At 39.2% G+C, this 22,759-nt stretch overlaps 2 protein-coding genes across 5 annotated transcripts in view; one reads left to right on the top strand and one right to left on the bottom strand.

The window, feature by feature from the left end:
* LOC140204405 (kelch-like protein 28) overlaps positions 1-3,916 on the top strand; it is a 24,862-nt gene extending 20,946 nt beyond the window's left edge. For all 4 annotated transcript variants that reach the window (XM_072271128.1, XM_072271141.1, XM_072271148.1 and 1 more), the window contains exon 6: positions 23-3,916. In XM_072271128.1, the coding sequence (XP_072127229.1) occupies positions 23-186 (164 nt within the window). In that variant the 3' untranslated portion in view covers positions 187-3,916. The remainder of the gene's footprint in view (positions 1-22) is intronic.
* On the bottom strand, positions 2,118-22,759 carry dorip1 (dopamine receptor interacting protein 1). Its single transcript, XM_072271155.1, has 5 exons — positions 22,595-22,759; positions 17,669-18,193; positions 16,346-16,435; positions 7,952-8,086; positions 2,118-7,512 (listed from the first exon to the last, which is right to left on the bottom strand). Exons 1-5 carry the CDS (start codon positions 22,690-22,692, stop codon positions 7,278-7,280), a joined length of 1,083 nt encoding a protein of 360 aa, XP_072127256.1. The 5' UTR covers positions 22,693-22,759; the 3' UTR covers positions 2,118-7,277.

Genomic DNA, 22,759 nt, shown 5'->3' on the forward strand with positions numbered 1-22,759 from the left:
GTCATCTTTCTCCCCTTGACAGGAGTTGGTGCGGCCATTGTAGATAATTACCTCTATGTGGTGGGAGGTCATTCAGGGTCATCGTACCTGAACATGGTACAGAGGTATGACCCAACCCTGGATACTTGGTCAGATTCTACTGGTATGTTATCATGTCGGTGCAACTTTGGGCTGGCTGCATTTTGATCGTGCTTTGACTTATGAAGAATTTACCATGGTAACAAATCCTGCATGACAAGATGACCAACTGTGCTGAGATTGAGGAGATACACAATCTTTCAGGTTTCACTGAGAATCTTGGCTGCTACTGTTGGTATTTACTTTGCAGAAAGTATTGTTTTTAATCAAATTGGTTATATTGTATGATCTTGTGCTATGGGGAAGATAAACTGATGCCTGAAATAGCCAGGACTAAAAGAGCCCTAGCATTTCTAACTTATTAACATTCCCCTCCATTTTAAGTAATTGTTGCCTCCACCCACCCTCACTTTAATTGTAATGAATTGCACAAATTCAAAGCCCTTTCAACCTGATTCCATTGCTGTTTTGTCCATTTTTTCAAAACACCTGTGAGTTACATAAAAACTTTAAGGGCTGCCTTGTCATATCTGTCACAAGTTTTTGAATACAACTTCCTCTTTGCTTGTATTATGCAGTGTGGTTTATGTAATTTGTAGATCTGATGACATGCTATTAATATTGTGTATATTTTTCTTTTAGCAATCTTCCATCTGAATGATAAGGTCACTTATCAATATTTAATATTTGATCTGGTTTTATTCAAAGTGAAACAATATACATCTAAAAAAAGAATCTTAATTGGGTTACCTGTGCAACTGCAATTGTACTTTTCATGGTTTAATGTTTTGGAAGTTATGAATTTCCATTGTTACAAACCTATATTCACATAGGAATATTATGTCTGAATCGGATAGTTAATAGACTTTGTGAATATAGCATGATATTTTAAACAGTACTGATTTTTTAAAAATATTTGTATATTTGCCATGTTATTCAGCTCCAATTGCAGGTGTTAAGTTTATTTGTGTATTCCTGTATTAATATTCTAACAGCTGCTGTTCAGAGAAACTTAGTACTTGGTGCTATCCTAAAATTCAGGACATAGATGTTACAAGCAACACACAGATGTTACATACATATTTGTTGTAAATGTCCTGTAAATTGATTTTTTTAACTACCATCATTTTTGAGTAGGTCTCTCATACCACTGAGCAAGCATAGCTGGAGTGAAAAGTTAATTTAACTTTCAGTTTCTAAAACCCTAACCTTGCTAATTTGTTCAACACTGCAAACCTAAATAATTCATCTTCAACTGCCTCTCATTATGCATGCTTTTCCCTAATTCTGGTCCATTCAAAGACCTTGAATTTGTGTTTGAAAAATATTGGTTGCCAAACATGTTTGTTTTGTAAGTTTTTAATGTACTTTGCAGATACTGTTTTTCTGTATGTTACATGACATTAACGTAGACAACTTTGTTCAATTAATATAAATGTCCAAAATGATTTCCATATGCACTTTTTCAAAGTATTACAAATATAATCTCCCAATAAAACTGCAGTTTTTTCTGCACCTAAAATGTGCAAAAAATGTGTAATTGTAGCAGTTTGAATTAACAATCAGTTAAACAAAGGTTCTTTTTGACTTGATTGAAGCTATAATTAGTATGTTTAGACCAGATTAGCAAAGTACCAACACAGGTTTGTACGTGTGCTTGGTAAAGTGTACATTTTGTTTTAGATTGGTAGAGTAAATAGTTGTGCATTTTGGTGGTTGCATGGACATGTGTCTGTGCACTTGCATTAGTGCTTCAGATTGGGCTTTATCATTGCGTGTGCTACTTAGTATCTATCCTAACTTTCTAAAAGTTTCTGGATCTTGATGATGAAAGCTACATGCGTTTGTTGGAATAAAATGGTGCAATAACATTTTTATATGGCTTTTTTATTAAGTGTAATTTATACTTATGGATGGGTTGATTTACAGAATTATTGTGCTCTTAATATACCACTTGTCAGTAAAATGTAACATTTGTGGTGTTCCGTATGTAGAATGAAATTCCATCCTCTATAAACTTCCATATTTCAAAGTACAAGTAGAACATAATGCGTATTTCTTTATTTAAATAATGGCATGATTTAATCTACATTGAAATAAAAATTAGCAAAGTCCACTGAAGCAACCTAGTCCCAAAGGCATGGCAAACTACACAGGTCCTACTGGTTTAGTAGCACAAGTGTTTATCTTGATGGCAGTAACTAATGTCACAGCAATAACTACCGTCAGTGGCATCTGATAAAATTATAACCTTGTTTTGGACAATTATTTTGTTAATTTTAAGAATCTTTATAAAAATATATTTGATACAAAGCATGTCAAATATTGGTTTCATCCATAGTAATGAAAACTTGGATCTAGTTAGTGGCAAGTGAAATATTTGGCCTCCATTCACTGCAAATAGGGAGTGTTTGTCCGTGTACACGTTTTGCCTATTATGCACTTGTTTAGTTATTTCAAGTTGTGACAAAATTCAAAAATTCTGGCAAAATAGTAGGAACTGGCATTTGACAGATTTAAAATGCAACTTGGAAACTTTCATTTAAAATTTTTTTTTAGCATGTCTAGTAGAAGAAAGGAGATCTATATAGGTAACCTGATGATGTGGGACAAAGTGATTTGTCTTTTGCAGCATCTTTATCCCATACTATTTTTGTAAAAGGCATTTATTTTTCTGTGTCATACTCTTCTATATTGTCTAGTTAAATTTGCACAGAATTTTCAGTAGTCACTTGATTACAAGTGTAAAAATGAGCACTTACTATGAAATGTTGTAATACATGATTTATATTGACCATAAATGGTATTTCTGGAATTAATGATTTGATCATTTTTTGCTATCCACATTGCCCATCTCCTGTCAATTGGACGACTTCCCCTTTCGCCAGAAGATACATGGTGTATTTGAATACCACAGCTGGAATACTATTATAAAGTACAAAAACAAAGTTTTAATGATTTCGATCTACTTGGCTTTAACTTATTGTGAAAGATATTTTGCTGAAGTTGGATGTGGAAACTGATGTTTCTGTGCTCTGCACATTGAGAGACTTGCATGCAAATAAACTGTAGAGATGTTTGAAGAGACTTTGATTTATTTTGCTAATCTAATTGCAATTAGACTTCATTCGGAAGTTGGTGACAACTTGGGTAGGTAACTATTTCTGCCCCTATATTCACCAAAACTAACTTTGCCCCATTGACTTAACATATTTGAGCCACATTTTGTATTCATCCCTAAATGTCATAATGAAATTTAAAACATAGGATTTTAAACTTTGAATGAATGGCCTAAGTTAACATTGTTAATAGTGATCAACAACACTGGATTATGAAAGTTTTGAAAATGTAAATTATTGAACTGATGGGGGACATGGGCAGGTCTATAGTCATTACTGATTTCATAGCTTGCCTTAACTTTTAACTTGATACTGAACTGGATTTTATCTACCTGCCTTTCAATCCAGTACTAACCTTTAAATCCAGACTGCTTCATTTTTAATAAAATGTGATTCTAAACTTTGTAAATAAACAGGTAAAAGACCTATTTGTTTTTTGACTTGAGGGAATGACATCATTATAAATGGTTAAATGTTAGTTTGTTTGGTTGTATGCTCTGTATCTGAAAACATCAGTCTTACACTTCAAACATGAGAAACATCTTGCCTGCTTTTTGGTGTCATTTGCTACAAAGTAAAAGTGCTAAAGGACTGTTTTCACACCACTTGAGTTTGTTTTTTTCTTAAAGCAGTGTCCAGATTTTACATGCTTGTGGTACTGCTGTGTCAAATACTGTCTGTTGCAGTATTTCATGGTTTACAAAATAAATCTTTAAATCTGAAAAGTGGTGTCTTGCAATATTTCCTTTCTACTTTTAGTGTGGCTGGTTGCCACCTCTAGATTAACATTTTGTACCTGGTAGATGAGATTGCAGATGCTGGTACAGATGGCTGAATTCCTTTTTTGAGAACTGGCTGTTTCCCCTTTTCATTAATCCTGATGCAAGTTTCAACCTGAAATGTCAACAATTCTTTTTCCCCTTTCCACAACAGATACTGTTCAACCTGTCAAGTTCTTCCAGCAGATTGCTTAATATCTACTTGGACTTGATAGAAAATAATTTCTTAGCTACTAACATTAAGTAACATGATTTCTGATGGAAATTCCCCTCCAATTTACTTTGGACTTGGGTTGTGGATAGCACAGCCAACAGCCAGGGTATGCATGCCTGAGCATCTAGCTGTACCACTATGTTTTGCAAATGCAAGGTCACTACTGTTCAACATCCAGCCAACTACAAACTATGCCTTATTTAATGAGGTGCTTGGGTTTTAACTTTATATTTGTCAATAGGCACTTACAGATATTGAGTTGTGAAAGTCACTCAGTACCTTACTGATTGAGCTCTTAAGACTATCATCTCTAAGACTAGACTATATTATCTGGCCCATTGAGTGGAAGGCAGAGTTTAAACCTTGCTATGGCATCTAGGGAACTTAAATTCACAATTAAATCTGGAATTTATAACTAGCACCAATAAATGTAAAACTACTGGGACATTTGGAGGGTGGAAATGGGTGGGTCAGAATTGGAAGTCAATCTGATTCCCTAATGTCCTTCAAGTAGGAATACCTGTTGCTCGTCTCATCTGAATCTTGTAATTAGGAAGGGTCAATAAATACCAGTAGTGTCCACACTACAAATGAATATATACAGACATGTATGTGCTGAGCTAACTATCAGTAAACTATATTTTTTCTCTTTCGCTCATTATCAACCTAAGAACTTTCAAATGTTACTCCTTTAAGCACTTGGATTTATTCAAAGATTGCAAACACTATGTATCCTATTCAATCCTGAAATGTTGATCCCGCTCTACTCTTGATCTCTACCTCGTTGCCACCATCTGCTGCTGAAGTCATCCTCTAACCTCATTATACCTAATCCAGGTTCCACATCCTTAAACTTGTTCATGCAAAATTGTTAGTCCTGTCTCCACAAACAGCACTTTGGAATACAATTCCTGACTACCTTTTTAAGGCATTCTCCACCATAAAGTGCCTCATTTTACATCTCTGCAACCGTAAACCTACCCCTTTTAGCTTGGTTTCAATTTGTATTTTTGCAAAGACTTGGATAGATTAGGAGAATGGGCAAAGAAGTGGCAGACTGAATATAATGTAGGGAAATGTATAGACATGCACTTCAGTAGAAGGAAAAAGTGGATTATTTTGTAAATGGGGAGAAAATTCAAAAATCATAGGGGCAAAGGATCTTGGGAGTCCTGTGCAGGATTCCCTAAAGGTTAACTTGTAGGTTTGAGTCAGTGGTAAGGAAGGCAAATGCAATGTTAACATTCATTTCAAGAGGACTAGAATATAAAAGCAAGGATGTAATGCTGAGGCTTTATAAGGCATTGATCAGACCACAGGGAGTATTGGGTGCAATTTTGGGCCCCTTATCTAAAAGATGTGTTGGTATTGGAGATGGTTCAGAGGAAGATCACAAGAATGATTCCAGATACGAAAGAGTTAATGCATGTGCAGCATTTGATGGGTGTGAACCTGTATTCATTGTTGTTTAGAAGTGGAGTGGGGGGAAGAATCTTATTGAAACCTGTCAAATATTGAAAGGCCTACATCGAGTGGACATGGAGAAGTTTCCTATATTTGGTAAGTTTAGGACTAGAGGGCACAACCTCAGAAGATAGTGATGCCCATTAGAATAGTGAATGTGTGGAATTCATTGCCAGAGACATCTGTGGAGGCCATCTCATTAGGTACATTTCTTCATTAGTCAGGGCATCAAAGGTTATGGGGAGAAGGCAAGAGAAGAGGATTGGGAAGGAAAATCCGCCATGATGGAATGGCAAAGGAGACTTGGGCTGAATGGCCTAATTCTAATCCTATACCTAATGCTTTTATGAAATTCCTACTTTTCTGGGTGGTAAGAGATGTACATTAAGACTGCTGAAATTTACATTAAATGTTCTGTTTATCACTAAGGTACAGTACTTTGCCTGTTATGGAACTTAGTTTAATCTCTGCTACAAGTAACATGCTACATTCTTGAAAGGGAATCTAATTCTCATTTTAAAATAGTTCTGAAGCATATCTTAAGTATGATAGTTGGTAGATTTGGTAGATTTAAAAGCTAATTGAGCTGACAGGGCTTTAATACATTTAATTTCTTAGACTAAGTTTTAAAATTATCTGCTTGGAATACTGGAAAAATGTGTGATCTAGTAATTTATTTCTTCCTAACATCACTAGAGGATAACTGACACCAATTTTTATTTTCAATACCCCTTTATTAAATGTGCTTGTCAATTAGTTTTCCAGATGAGCCATTTTTTCTCTCTCAAAATGCCTGGACTCTGTTAAATCAGTAGCTAGTAAATAGGTACTACGATTAGTAACAGACTGGACTTGCCCTGCACTGGCTACTACTGTTGACACTACTTCTAGAATATCTGTAGCATTTGTCAGCAGTGATATCACATTCGTGCAGTTACAAAATCAGACTGCAAAATTAAAGCAGAGTTTGGAAATTATTAAACTACAATCCAAGTTTGGAACCAGAGATTGCATAGCAGTAATTTTGCTTAATATACCATTTGTTGCTTAAAGTTTCCTAAGAATATTTTAATGTACTTTACAGCAGGAATAATTTGCAAATACTTTGCATTGGATTAGATTCAGGATTACTTTTGCTTAGGTTGTGCAAAAAAGTTAACAATTTGGTTATTGCTGCGTGTGAAGTACCAGGCATCTGGTTTTGTTTAACTGCCCAATGGTGACTTCAGGTGATGCTGTCAGTTTCAGAATTTATTAATAGTCACAGCATTTTGTCATCATTTCCAACTATCAAGTGTGCCACTGTTTTTAGGTAAAATTAGTCATTATTTTTTTCAGAGCTTCATTGTGCTCTGGTTTTTACATCTGTTCATTTAGAAAGTTCTGATTATTTTGTGTGCACATCCTTCAATATAACATGTAAATAAACTTTATTCCATAAGTTATATAAAAATACTTGATATCCAAAATACATCTTTGTACATACAGTATTTGCATAGTTTTAAAGTTAATATCTAGAACATTAAAATCTTTTTGGTTAATAAATCAGAACTTAATTGTCCAATTTTCCTTTAATACCAAAATGATTTAATTTACTCTGCATAGTTTTAAAATAAGTATGACTTATGTAGTGTATATCCATTGCCTCATTTTTGAGCAACACAGATCATTCTTAATCAATTCTTGATCTCGAACATAGACAAGAGAGGACAAGAGCAGCAGCTCTGGAGGTTTATTTAATAACACCAAGTTCTCAGTTCTAAGTCCATCATAATGCATCCAATTACCATCAATCATAAAAGCAGCCGAGTAATGATGCTCCTCCTTATTGAAAAGTGTTGCCCCTTCTAGTAAGTACCTAGGAACAAAAAATCAGTTTATTTTTCCAAACAAGCATTCTATTTCAACATCTTTTAATAGAATGTGATTGCTTCTAAATTCTATTTATATTCCCTTCATTTCATGCAACCACCCCCTCCCCCAATCTGGGTAATCTCACCTCCCACATATATGCAGACTGTTACATGTTCAGTCTGCAGCCAAAAATCAATAAAAAATTAATAAGTTTTTTTGCAAGTTGTTTCAAGAGTATGCAACTTTGGGACTATCAATCTTGCTGAGTGATTCTGTTGCACTGCTCTAGCATTAATGATTGAACCAGTCGATTTCAGGTACTATTACTCTTGATTTTCATAAATTCTATACTTCCGTGCGGTACAGTATTTTAAATAGAATTTTGCCAGTAATGATGTAAAAGGAGAATTGTATCACCTCAACTTATGTTATAAGGAAAATACCTGTGTTCTGCCACATCCAAACTATATGGCACATAAGCCAGTTCCTCAGATTTCCATTGCTGCATATTTAGGATGACAAACGGAGGAGCGTCATGACAAAAAATTCTCTGTGTGAACTCCCGTTGACCATTACATCTAGGAAAGGTGTAGTGCCATGTTAGAACTCAGATACCAAATGGCATATGATAATAAAAAATCTCCATTACTTAGACTTAGTTTTTAAATTATCCTTTCATATTCTCCAACTTACAAAATTTCAGTTAAGTTCATTTTTCAAGAGGACAGGCCCATTAAATCATCTCAGTTCCCTTAAGGTGACAAGTAACTACACAAAACTCAACTCAGGGCATGTGACAAAATTACCTCTCATAGTATCTTTGTTTAAATTTTTCCACAGCTAAGGCTAAATCTAATAAGGAAAAAACACACAAAGTGAAGGTATTAACAAGTGCAACGGACATATTGCAAAATGGAAGCCAGCATTTTAATTTTGTACGCACATATTCAGTCCTGTTTCACACTTAAAACAACTTGATTGTTGCTTGAGGGATGGGGGAAAAACTAATGCATAATAATTAGTTTTTTGAAGAAAATGAATACATTAGTTTTTCAATCACAAATGAGAAATTCTGCAGATGCTGGAAGTAAAGCAACACACAGAATGCTGGAGAAACTCAGCAGGCCAGGTAGCATCTATGGAAAAGCGTTCAGCAGGACTGGAGAGGAAAAAAATGGATGAGGAGTCAAGAGTTAGAAGGTGGGGAAAGGGGGCAAAGAAACACAAGGTGATAGGTGAAACCTGAAGGGGGAGGGATGAAGTAAAGAGCTGGGAAGTTGATTGGTGAAAGAGAAACAGGGCTGGAGAAAGGGGGAGTTTGACAGAAGGCCATGGAAGAAAGAAAGGAGGGGGGAGGAACACCAGAGGGAGGCAATGGCAGGCAAGGAGTTAAGGTGAGAGAAGGAAAAGGGGATGGGGAATAGAGAAAGGGATGGGGGCTGTCATTATTAGAAGCTTGAGAAATTGATGTTCATGCCATCAGGTTGGAAGCTACCCTGATGGAATACAAACTGTTGCTCTTCCAACTTGAGTGTGGCCTTGTTATGACAGTGGAGGAGGCCATGGATGGACATGCCAGAATGGGAATAGGAAGTGCAATTAAAATGGATGGCCGCTGGGAGATCCCACTTCTTCTGAAGGACGAAGTGCAGGTGCTCGGCGAAGCGGTCTTCCAATCTACATTAGGTCTCACCGATATACAAGAGGCCACACCAGGAGCACAAGATACTATAGATGACGCCAACAGACTCACAGCTGAAGTATTGCCTCACCTGGAAGGACTGTTTAGGGCCCTGAATGGTAGTGACAGAAGAGGTGTAGGGGCAGGTGTAGCACTTGCTCCACTTACAAGGATAAGTGCCAGGAGGGAGATCTGTGATACCTGCAGAAAGCGGGGGGTGGGAGAGGGAAAGATGTGCTTGGTGGTGGGATCCAGTTGGAGTTGGTGGAAGTCACGGAGATTTATGTGCTGGACGCAGAGGCTGGTGGGGTGGTAGGTGAGGACAAGAGGAACCCTATCGCTGGTGGGGTGGTGGGAGGATCATCCTCACTCTCAATAATTTCTCCTTTGGCTCCTCCCACTTCCTTCAAACAAAAAGTGTAGCCATGGGTACTTGCATCGGTCCCGGCTATGCCTACCTTTTTGTCAGCTACCTAAAACAGTTTATGTTCCAAATATACACTGGTGCCACTCCCCAACTTTTCCTACGCTACATCGATGACCTCATTGGTGCTGCCTCGTGCACCCAAGCTAAGATCGTCAACTTCATCAATTTTGCCTCCAACTTTCCCTTTGCCTGGTCAGGGAAAGTGAGGAGGTGATAAAGAGGAGCTATAGGTAAGTAGTCACACCAGGGTCTTGGGATACATATGAGTGGGTAACAGTCAGGAGGGGGAAGAGCAGGAGTCAGATACTAGAGAGTAGCCCTGTGGCTGTTCCCCTTGATAATAAGTACTCCTGTTTGAATACTGTTGGGGAGGATGGCCTACCTGGGGGAAGCAACAGTGGCCGCACTCCTGGTACAGAGTCTGGCCCTGTGGCTCAGAAGGGCAGGGAAAGGAAAAAGGCAGTTAGAGGGACAGACAGGTGATTCTGTGGATGCTGGAAAGAAATGTGGATGGTCGTTTGCTTTCCAGGTGCCAGGGTCCGGGATGTTTCGCATCCACAATATCCTGAAGTAGGAAGGTGAACAGCCAGAGGTCGTGATACATATTGGTACCAACGACATAGGTAGAAAAAGGGAGGAGGTCTTGAAAACAGACTATAGGGAGTTACTTTATACTTTATTGTCGCCAAACAATTGGTACTAGAACGTACAATCATCACAGTGATATTTGATTCTGAGCTTCCCACTCCCTGGATTACAAATATTAAATATTAAATTTAAATTATAAATCATAAATAGAAAAATGGGAAGTAAGGTAGTGCAAAAAAACCGAGAGGCAGATCCGGATATTTGGAGGGTACGACCCAGATCCAGGTCAGGAGCCATTCAGCAGTCTTATCACAGTTGGAAAGAAGCTGTTCCCAAATCTGGCCGTACGAGTCTTCAAGCTCCTGACCCTTCTCCCGGAGGGAAGAGGAACGAAAAGTGTGTTGGCTGGGTGGGTCGTGTCCTTGATTATCCTGGCAGCACTGCTCTGACAGCGTGCAGTGTAAAGTGAGTTCACGGACGGAAGATTGATTTGTGTGATGTGCTGCGCCGTGTTCACGATCTTCTGCAGCTTCTTTCGGTCTTGGACAGGACAACTTCCATACCAGGTTGTGATGCACCCTAGAAGAATGCTTTCTACAGTGCACCTATAAAAATTAGTGGGGGTTTTAGGGGACAGGCCAAATTTCTTTAGTTTTCTCAGGAAGTAAAGGCGCTGGTGGGCCTTCTTGGCAGTGAACTCTGCTTGGTTGGACCAAGTCAGGTCATTTGTGATATTGACCCCGAGGAACTTAAAGCTTTTGATCTGTTCCATTTGCGCACCACCGATGTAAATTGGGTCATGTGGTCCGCTACTCCTTCTGAAGCCAACAACCAATTCCTTCGTCTTGCTGACATTGAGGGATAGGTTATTGTCTTCACACCATGCCACCAGGTTCTTAATTTCCTCTCTGTACTCAAACTCATCATTACCCGAGATACGGCCTGCAATTGTTGTGTCATCAGCAAACTTGTATATTGAGTTTGATAGAAACTTGGCTACACAATCATGGGTGTACAGTGAGTACAGCAGGGGGCTGAGTACACAGCCTTGTGGGGCACCGGTGCTCAGAGTGATTGTAGAGGAGAGCTTGTCCCCTATTTTTACAGCCTGTGTCATGTCTGTGAGGAAGTTGAAGATCCAGCTGCAGATCTGAGTGCTAAGGCCCAGGTTCCGGAGCTTAGGATCAGTTTATTTGGAATGATGGTATTAAAGGCAGAGCTGCAGTCAATGAAAAGGAGCCTTACGTATGCGCCTTTATTCTCCAGATGTTCTAAGGAGGAATGTAGGGCCAGAGAGATGGCATCTGCCGTTGACCCGTTGCTCTGGTAGGCGAATTGCAAAGTGTCGAGGTTGACCGGTAGGCTGTGGTTAATGTGTGCCATAACCAATCTCTCGAAGTTAGGAAGGAAATTAAGAAGCAGGACCTCAAAGGTAGTAATCTCGGGATTACTGCCTGTTCCATGTGATAGTGAGTATAGGGATAGAGTGAGGTGGAGGATAAATGTGTGGCTGAGGAATTGGAGCAGGGGGCACAGATTCAGATTTCTGGATCATTGGGATCTCATTTGGGGCAGGCGTGACCTGTACAAAAAGGACAGGTTGCACTTGAATCCCAGGGGGACTAATATCCTGGCAGGGAGGTTTGCTAAGGCTATTGGGGAGAGTTTAAACTAGAATCGCTGGGGGGTGGGAACTGAACTGAAGAGACGGAGGAAGGGGCAGTTGGCTCACAAGTAAAGAAAGCTTGGAGACAGTGCGAGAGGGAGGATGGGCAGGTGATAGAGAAGGGATGCGCTCAGACAGATGGTTTGAGATGTGTCTATTTTAATGCAAGCAGCATCATGAAGAAAGCAGAAAATGGCTTACAGCATGGATCAGTACTTGGAGCTGTGATGTGGCCATTACAGAGACTTGGATGGTTGAATGGCAGGAATGGTTACTTAGAATGCCAGGCTTTAGATGTTTCAGAAAGGACAGGGAGGGAGGCAAAAGAGGTGGGGGTGTGGCACCGCTGGTTAGAGATAGCGTCATGGATGCAGAAAAGGAGGAAGTCATGGAGGGATTGTCTACTGAGTCTCTGTGGGTGGAAGTTAGAAACAGGAAGGGATCAATAACTTTACTGGGTTTTTTTAATAGACCACCCGATAAGAACAGAGACATCGAGGAGCAGATAGGGAGACAGATCCTGGGAAGGTGTAATAATAACAGGGTTGACATGGCAGGAGATTTTAATTTCCCAAAGATTGATTGGCAACTCCCTAGAGCAAGGGGTTTAGATGGAGTGGAGTTTGTTAGGTGTGTTCAGGAAGGTTTCCTGACATAATATGTAGATAAGCCTATAAGAGGAGAGGCTGTACTTGATCTGGTATTGAGAAGTGAACCTGGTCAGGTGTCACGTCTCTCAGTGGGAGAGCATTTTGGAGAAAGTGATCACAATTCTATCTCCTTTACCATAGTATTAGAGAGGGATAGAAACAGACAAGATAGGAAAGTGTTTAATTGGAGTAAGGAGAAATATGAAGCTATCAGGCAGGAACTTGGAAGCATAAATTGCAAACAGATGGTCTCGGAAATGTACAGCTGTAATGTGGCAAATATTCAGAGGATATTTGCGAGACATTCTGCATAGGTACGTTCCAATGAGAGGGAAAGGATGGTAGGGTACAGGAACCATGGTGTACAAAGGCTGTTGAAAATCTAGTCAAGAATAAAAGAAGAGCTTATGAAAAGTTCAAAAAACTAGGTAATGATAGAGAACTAGAAGATTATAAGGCTAGCAGGAAGGAGATAAGAATGAAATTAGGAGAGCCAGAAGGGGCCATGAGAAGGCCTTGGCGAGCAGGATGAAAGAAAACCCCAAGGAATTCTACAAGTATGTGAAGAGCAAGAGGATAAGATGTGAGAGAATAGGACCAATCAAGTGTGACAGTGGAAAAGTGTGTTTGGAACCGGCGGAGATAACTGAGGTACTTACTAGTCATAGTCATACTTTATTGATCCCGGGGAAAATTGGTTTTCGTTACAGTTGTATCATAAATAATTAAATAGTAGTAAAACCAAAAGTAGTTAAATAGTAATATGTAAATTATACCAGGAAATAAGTCCAGGACCAGCCTATTGGCTCAGGCTGTCTGACCCTCCAAGGGAGGAGTTGTAAAGTTTGATGGCCACAGGCAGGAATGACTTCCTATGACGTTCTGTGTTGTATCTCGGTGGAATGAGTCTCTGGCTGAATGTACTCCTGTGCCCAACCAGTACATTATGTAGTGGATGGGAGACATTGTCCAAGATGGCATGCAACTTGGACAGCATCCTCTTTTCAGACACCACCGTCAGAGAGTCCAGTTCCATCCCCACAACATCACTGGCCTTACGAATGAGTTGTTGATTCTGTTGGTCCTAATGAAGTTCAGTATTCACTACAGAAAAGGATCTTGGCGTCTATAGGGATGACTTACAGCAGATTGAAAAGCTTTATCATATAGACAGTAAGAAAGAGGATGTGCTGGAGCTTTTGGAAAGCATCAAGTTGGATAAGTCTGTGGGACCAGATGAAATGTACCCCAGGCTACTGTGAGAGGCAAGAGAGGAGATTGCTGAGCCTCTGGCAATGATCTTTGCATCATCAATGGGGACGGGAGAGGTTCCGGAGGATTGGAGGGTTGCAGATGTTGCTCCCTTATTCAAGAGAATAGAGATAGCCCAGGAAATTATAGACCAGTGAATCTTACTTCAGTGGTTGGTAAGTTGATGGAAAAGATCCTGATAGGCAGGATTTATTAACATTTGGAGAGGCATAATATGATTTGAAACAGTCAACATAGCTCTGTCAAAGGCAGGTCGTGCCTTGAGACTGATGGAATTTTTTGAGAACGTGACTCCTTCTTCGGCTGTCCATTGATTTCGATGTTGACTGTGACTAAACATGTTGATGAAGGAAGAGCAGAAAATCCAAATATGGATTTCAGCAAGGCATTTAATAAGGTACCCCATGCAAGGCTTATTAAGAAAGTAAGGAGGCATGAGATCCAAGGGGACCTTGCTTTATGGATCCAGAATTGGCTTTCCCACATAAGGCAAAGAGTGGGTGTAGATGGGTCATATTCTGCATGGGGGTCAGTGACCAGTGGTGTGCCTCAGGGATCTATTCTCTTCGTGATTTTTACAAAAGACCTAGATGAGGAAGTGGAGGGATGGGTTAGTAAATTTGCTCATGACATAAAGATTGGAGATGTTGTGGATAGTGTGGAGGGCTGTCAGAGGTTACAGCGGGACAGCAAAAGGATGCCAAACTGGGCTGAGAAGTGGCAGATGGAGTTCAACCCGGATAAGTGTGAGGTGGTTCATTTTGGTAGGTCAAATATGATGGCAGAATATAGTATTAATAGTAAGACTCTTGGCAGTGTGGAGGATCAGGGGGATCTTGGGGTCCAAGTCCGTAAGACACTCAAAGCTGCTGCGCAGGTTGACTCTGTGGTTAAGAAGGCATACAGTGCATTGGCCTTCATCAACCTTGGGATTGAGTTTAAGAGCCGAGAGGTAATGTTACAGCTATATAGGACCCTGGTCAGACTCCCCTTGGAGTACTGTGCTCAGATCTGGTCACCCCACTACAGGAAGGATGTGGAAACTATAGAAAAGGTGCAGGGGAGATTTACAAGGATGTCACCTGGATTGTGGAGCATGCCTTAAAAGAATAGGTTTATGAATTTGGCCTTTTCTTCTTGGAGCGGTGGAGGATGAGAGGTGACCTGATGGAGGTGTATAAGATGATGAGAGGCATTGATCATGTGGATAGTCAGAGGTTTTTTCCCAGGGCTGAAATGGCTATCATGAGAGGGCACAGTTTTAAGCTGCTTGGAAGTAGGTGCACAGGAGATGTCAGGGGTAAATTGTGTTTTTTTTTAAAACACAGAGAGTGGTGAGTGCATGGAATGGGCTGCCGGCAACGGTGGTGGAGGCAAATACAATAGGGTCTTTTAAGAGACTCCTGGATAGGTACATGGAGCTTGGAAAAATAGAGGGCCATGGGTAACCCTAGGTAATTTCTAAAGTGAGTACATGTTGGGCACAGCATTGTGAGCTGAAATTTTTCTATGTTTCTACCCTGCCCTCAAATTTACCTGGTCCATTTCCAACACCACCCTCCACTTTCTCAATATCTCTCTATCTCTGGAGACAGTTTATCCACTGATGTCTATTACAAACCCACTGACTCTCACAGCTTTTTGGATTATATCTCTTCCCATCCTGTTACTTGTAAAAATGCCATCCCCTTCGCCAGACCTGTAGTTCTTTCACCAATCAACTTCCCAGCTCTTCACTTCACCCCTCTCCCTTCTCTGGTTTCATCTATCACTTTGTGTTTCTTCCTCCCCTCCCCCATTCCTTCTAACTCTGACTCCTTTTTTTCCCAGTCCTGCTGATGGGTCTCAGCCTGAAATGTTGACTGTACTATTTTCCATAGATGCCACCTGGCCTGTTGAGTTCCTCCAGTATTTTGTGTGTGCAGACCACATTAGTTCTATTGGATATACAATAGAAGTATATGTGACATTGAGAATTTTGGAATTGAACACAAGTACTTATTGATTAAAGAAAGAAATGTAAATTTTGAAATGTAAATAAATGTAAATGTAGAAGCATGTACCAAATCAGGCTCTAAATAACTATTCCATGTTTATTGCAACTATATCAACAACCTAGTATTACAAAATGCTGCATTTTTCTCAAGTATCAAACTCGGCTTCCAGAATTTTTTTTAAACTTACAAAAATTCCTTAAAGCATATTCTAAAATAGAAATCACCAGCTAGTATCATAACGCTGGTAGGAAATCTTCAGCCAGTTCTCTCAACCTAAGATTTCAAAAAAAAGTCTAGGGCAAAATTAAGTATGTCTTTCATGGTTTCTGACCTATGTTTAGGTAGGGAAAGATAATGGGAATTTGTTCACTCATTATTCAGCTTCCATTTAACAAGTATGCCTGCTCACTGCTTTACTTTAGAGAGGCTCTGCTCCAGACAGATTCATTTCATAAAACACATTTCCTATAATGGACTATAACTCACTCCATGGTCACTGTTAAACCAATTACTGGCCTGTATTCAATTTGTAAGCACATGAAGTCAGTGAACATACCCAAGTTCTTCACAGAGCTCGGTCCTGGGACAGAATAATTCATCCACTGCTGCTTGAATTACATCACCCAAGAGAGAATCTCGTGAAGGACTTCAGCAAATAAAAAGAAATCTTAGTCTCTAAATTGGGAATCACATCACAAGCAAAAACACTTGCATTGTGTTGCACTGTGTCAGCATCAGTTACACCAAGAGAAGAAATTTATCAAACAAAAAATGATTAATTTCAGTAAAATATTCACAGTAATACATTAACTTGTTAATTACAATATTACTTCAAGCTGCTGAATTGTGATCTTGTATGATTTCTTGTTTCAGAATTGCTTCTCACAATAATTGATCACTTTTTATTTCTGATTAACAGGGAACATCTTAAATATCACAAGTTTAAATTACTCATCTATCCAAGTTTAAATTACCATGCACAGGGTAGTGGATGGTGAAATTGAAAATGCTGGACATAATACACTGATGTGAAGCTTTAATTTGGTGTCTCTAACAAATTATACCAAACTTTCTCTGTTTGTTCAGCCTTTCGGCTTTTGTTTCAAGTTTAAATTAACCAGAGATGACTCTCTAGTAATTGCATCATATGATACAAAGTTTATGAACTGTGATCATTTTCTTACAAGTTATTTAGTCAAAATGGAGGCACAACAGTTTTGTATCTCAGCAGAAAGCTGAAGTATGTTAACAGTTGCCTGTTCAGTCTAAACTTAATTCAGTTTTCTGCAAATTTCATCTGTTGTTGAAAAGTTTTTCAACTTCAGTTATTTCCTGAATACTTTCATTCTGAACAAGAAGCTGAAAATGCCTCTTCATTATGCCCTTATTATTAATTTTTAAAATTTGTGCTATTTTCTTTTACTTGCACAGCTTTTGAATGGAAATAAATGGAAAAAATAAGTATCAACTTGGACTTAGTATTTAGAGACATTACCTCCATACTACTCTTATGTCAGTAAGTGACTGTGTAACGAATGATAAAATGAGATGTTTGTTATTAAAGATTAATTCACTATGTATGTCCTTAACTGAAATTCCACTGGACCAGGCAATCCAGCATTTAAAGAACTTTAAATATTGTACTGAAAAAAGAAATCCTTAAGAATCCCTGTGTTCGCAGAGACTGAATGAAGCTCATTCTATTGTGTCCAGTTTTAAAAGAAACAAATTAGGTCAATATTATGACAATTTATAACTGATAAATTCATACCAGTAAGAACAGGGCTTAGATTATCCTAACTCATTTCATAGAACTACTACAATTCGCTGGTTGCAAATTAAAATTAAGCTTTCTTATTGGAAATAAAAGTAAACCTACTAGATTACAATTGTCTTGCGCTGATCTTCTTGCACACGTGCCGGGCATCTTCCATTAGAACAAAATGTTTCCTGTATGGTAGACATAAGGTTCTCCAGATTCCTTGTGAAGTTGTCATGTTCATTCCCAAATAGGTCAATTTCTAAAGAGGCCTCATGGACTTCACTTTTGTACTGGCACTTTTCCATCTTATCCCAAATCCATAACAACTTCACAGTTGTAAATTTATATGAATCCATCAAATATAGAAAACACTCAACAAATTCCTTTCCCAAGTAGGTCGATAACTCTCTACGAAAATTCTCATTTTCACTGAGAATCACATAGAGTAACATCAAAAATCCATCAATGGTGCAAGTATTTTTTAGGCTGATCCTCACATACAATGGAGTGCAGGCCATTGCGTTTTTTCCAGCTTTGATGGTATACACTCCACCCCATGGAAGAACAGGTCTCCAGAAAGGTCTATCTCCATTGGAATTATTTGCAATTGATGCTCGGATCTCTTCAAATAACGTTTTAGTCCTAAAATAGAAGGTAAAAGGTGAGGGCTCAGAAATTTTCCAACCCACTCTTGATAGACTTAGGCAATTTTATACAATGTAAAAATGACACATCAGAATTTTTTTTCCTAATTTATCAATTGTGACACGTTTCTTCAGGTGGTTCCAGTAGTGTTATTTTAATCCAATTACTGGCTGGATTACTAGCTAACAGTAAAACAAAGAGCTTATATAATCAGATAATTGGATTACCAAATTTACATGTACAAGTCAGCTATTAATACTACATATGTAGGGAACAAATCATCTGGCAGAGCATGCTATCTTTTTCAAATACCAACAGTGCTACAACATTCAAATCAATGTTTACTCAGCTCTGTACCGAACTATGGGCCTGAGACTCGCTTTGTGGACTTTAGCTCAGAACGCTATTTACTTGCAGTTATTGTTTGCAAGATTTGATTTTTTTTTTCTCTGCACAGTGGGGTGCTTGATGGTCTTTTTTTAATAGGTTCTTCTGGGTTTCGTGGCTACCTGTTAGGAGACGACTCTCAAGATTGTATAATGAGATAAACAATAACGAGGTAGATTGTCGGTCAGAGTACCGTTTAGTAGTTTTAGAGTAATAGAAGCTGTCCTTGAGCCTGGTGATATATGCTTTCAGGCTTTTGTATCTTGATGGTGAAGGAGATGTGGGGATGTGTGGAGAGAAAATATCCATGGTGGCAGCCGCCTTTGATCATGCTGGCTACTTTACCAAGGCAGCAGAAAGTGTAGACAGAGTCCTTGGAAGGGAGACCAGTTTCTGAGCTGTGTGCACATCACTCTGCAATTTCTTTCAGTCATGGGCAGAGTAATTGCCAAATCCAAGCAGCAAAGCATCTGGATAGAATGATTTCTAGTTAAAAGCTGATGAGGGTCAAAGTGGACGTACTGAATTTCTTTGGCTTCCTGAGAAAGTGAGCTTTCTTGGCCATGACAGGCTATTCGTGATGCTCACTCCAAGGAACTTAAAGCTCTCAATCTCAGTACCATTGATGTGGAAAGGAGCATGAGCACACCCCGCTTCCTGAAGTCAATGACGAGCTCTTTCCATTTGCTGACAATGTGGGAAAGGTTGTTGCCATGACACCATGTTACTAAGCTCTCTATCTTCTTCCCCTATTCCAACTCGTTGTAATTTGAGATACCGCCACTGCAGCGGTATCATCTGCAATCTTGTTGATGGAGTTAGAGGATGTATTTCGTATTAAGTTTGTGGCCTATGCAATCAGTATGATGGTTTCAATGTAATCTGTAGATTAGATGTCGTCCGCTGCTCACAAAATTTCTATGGTTATAGACTTAAATAATATCCCCAAGTGAATTACACAATAACCTACCCCTTCAGAACTGAATGTATAGAAAACAGATCTATTTTACACAATTGTTCAAAATAGGCACTAAAGCAATGCATTTTAAAAGAAAGAAAGACTATTATCCTCAATGCTCAAACCAGCAAAAGCAAACACGCACACACAAAATTTCTACCTTAAATCTACTTATTTTAAGATCCAAGTTATTAGTCCAGAAAGTAAACTTGCTAAGGTCTATTTTTTGTGTGTGTTGCTTGAATTTCCAGCATCTGCAGATTTCCTTGTATTTGCCAAGGTCTTTATTCCTTCTCCATCAGTTTTGAGATGTATTTCCATACATATTAAATTCATATTTCAAGTTATGACTCAATTTTTGTCTCCTATTTTCATTTTTCTTAAATACTTCTTATCTGGAGTGATTGAAGACAATTGGTCAGTACTCTCCAGAGTTGAGGAAAATGAAGAGCAATTCTGTTTACTGACAGGCTAGACATGGAGGTAATTTTCTTTCAGGAAGAACCTAAAATTTGGAAGAAGTACTGCAGTAAGAGGAAGTCCATTGATACGTGATACAAAAAGAAAAATTGACTAAGTGGTCCATGACTATCTGAAGTAATGAATTTCCATAGTATTAAAAGGTTAAAGATCTTTATTCCTTGGGGAATTCTTTTTCTTAGGTAGCCATGAATGCTTAGTTATTCACTGTAATAAGGTTGGGATAAAGATCTTTGGATAAGAAAGAACTGGGCAAGAAAATGGACAGAGGATGAACCATAAACAGTGAGGCAAGCAATATGGCCTAACCCCTCCGGATGCTTTCCTGGTTCTAATGCAGCTGTTTAATTCATTTCTGAATAACTCAAAATTAATCATTATTCTCAATCATCAGTATGTGCTTTTTGCAAACAAACAACATTCAAATGTTGCAAAGCTCTCTCCCCGTCCCATCCCATTCTCCAGAGCAGGTGGTTTCTCCTGGAGAATTATGGCCTCTGATCACTAAAGGTAATTAAGAAGGTAAATATGGTTTTAAATTCAAGGTCACAAGATATTGGTGTACAAGAAAAGAGTTGAGGCTTGTGGCAGGCCAACCATGAGTGACAAGATAAGTTTTGGGGAGTGGACAGAAACAGGTAGCCTACTCCCATTGTATTTGATATATCAAAAGAATTGAATTGACTTTATTTCTTACATCCTTCACATACATGAGTAAAAATCTTTACGTTATGTCACCATCTAAATGTGCAATCATAGTAATTTATAATAAATAGAACAGTCAATGTAATATAGAGTACACTCAAACCAGCATGAGTTCATCAGTCTGATGGCCTGGTGAAAGAAGCTGTCCCAGAGCCTGTTGGTCCTGGCTTTTATGCTGCGGTACCGCTTCCCGGATGGTAGCAGCTGGAATAAATTGTGGTTGTGGTGACGCGAGTCCCTAATGATCCTACAGGTCCTTTTTACACACCTGTCCTTGTAAATGTCCTGAATCATGAGAAGTTCACAACTGCAGATGCGCTGGGCTGTCCACAACCACTCTCTGCAGAGTCCTGCGATTCAGGGAGGTACAGTTCCCATACCAGGCAGTGATGCAGCCAGTCAAGATGTTCTCAATTGTGCCCCTGTAGAAAGTTCTTAAGATTTGGGGGCCCGTACCAAACCTCCTCAACCGTCTGAGGTGAAAGAGGTGGTGTTGTGCCTTTTTCACCACACAGCTGGTGTGTACAGACCATGTGAGGTCCTCGGTGATGTGGATGCAGATGATGTGGATGATGTGGAAGCTGTTTACCATCTCAATCCCAGATCCATTGAAATCAATAGGGGTTAGCCTGTCTCCATTCCTCCTCTAATCCATAACCAGCTCCTTTGTTTTTACGACATTGAGGGAGAGGTTGTTTTCTTGACACCACTGTGTCAGAGAGATGCCTTCCATTCTGAGAATATTTTCAGCACACAAGAGGGAATCCAACATTGTGTTTCTACTGAAAGATAACCACTATAGTCTAAAGCAGTTTTCTTTGTTATATCTGATGTACACTCAGTGGCCACCTGCTCGTTAATGCAAATATCTAATCAGCCAATCATGTGGCAGCACTTAATACATAAAAGCAAGCAGACATAGTCAAAAGGTTCCGTTGTTGTTCAAATTGAACATTAGAATGGGGAAGAAATGTAACCTAAGTGACTTTAACCATGAAATAATTGTATGTGCTAGACAAGGTGGTTTCTCAGAAACTTGATCTCCTAGGGATTTTCCACGCAGAAGTGTCTACAGAGAGTGGTGTGAAAAAGAAACAAAAAAAAACGGTGTGCAGCAGTTCAATGGGCGAAAATGCACTGTTAATGAGAGAGGTCAGAGGAGAATATCCAGACTGGTTTCTGGTTCAAGTCAACAGTAACTCAACCACACGTTACAACAGTGGTGTGCAGAAAGACCAACAATAACCATCCTGAAGTCCTAACAAAGATCTCAGCCCGAAACTTTGACTGTTTATTCTTTTCCATAGATGCTGCCTAGACGGCTAATTTCCTCCAGCATTTTGGGTGTGAGCCTTGAAGTGGACAGGCTACAACCAGAAGAGCACGAAGCAGAAGGGGGTTAAGTGGCCACGGTGTATAATCATAGCAATTTAGATATCTATTAATGACTTTCCGCTGTTACTGGAGACTTAATCAACTCATCAATCTACTGTAAAAAACATTGCAAACTTATAATGTTCCTTCCAACATCTTGACTTGCTCCTTTTATTACGATGTCATCATTAAAAGATCCATTTTACGGATGTACCATAGAACTCTTTTTTTAAAAAATGCAATTTTCTTAATGTTGTGCTATATGACATAGCCCAATTCAAAACTGAAACTGTACAAATACTCCCAATTATTCTGCAGATTATAATATCAGTTAGTGAACATATGGAGAACCACAAGTCTTGGTCTTGAAGTTCCCTGAGGATAGGAGCGAGTTTATCCCAATAACTGACACACCTCCGCAATGAAGTGAACTCCAGAAAAGTTCAAACAAATTCGCGTGTGGCCTGTGAACTCATCGTTAACTTTGTGCTCACCTCTCACGCTGATAGTACCCTACTCCAGTCCGGTTCAAGTGCTGCGCGTCCCCTGCGGTGTCGACAATCACGCCATAAGGCACGGAGCTCGCATCCATAACGCCATCAGCCACTGGCCCCCGCACTCGCGGCCTGTTGTTGTTATTGTGCAACGTCACTCCCCGT

The sequence above is a fragment of the Mobula birostris genome, chromosome 1, assembly GCF_030028105.1.
Source record: "Mobula birostris isolate sMobBir1 chromosome 1, sMobBir1.hap1, whole genome shotgun sequence".
Taxonomy (NCBI): Eukaryota; Metazoa; Chordata; class Chondrichthyes; order Myliobatiformes; family Myliobatidae; genus Mobula; species Mobula birostris.

What these genes read in the sequence shown, in the direction of transcription:
- dorip1 (XM_072271155.1), bottom strand. Translation starts at nt 22,692, where the DNA reads ATGGATGCGAGCTCCGTGCCTTATGGCGTGATTGTCGACACCGCAGGG. An exon ending in GAGCTCTGTGAAGAACTTGG is followed by an intron (nt 8,087 to 16,345) that starts GTATGTTCACTG and finishes CACCTTTCCTAG; the next exon opens with ATGTAATGGTCAACGGGAGT. An exon ending in TTGGATGTGGCAGAACACAG is followed by an intron (nt 7,513 to 7,951) that starts GTATTTTCCTTA and finishes TTTTGTTCCTAG; the next exon opens with GTACTTACTAGAAGGGGCAA.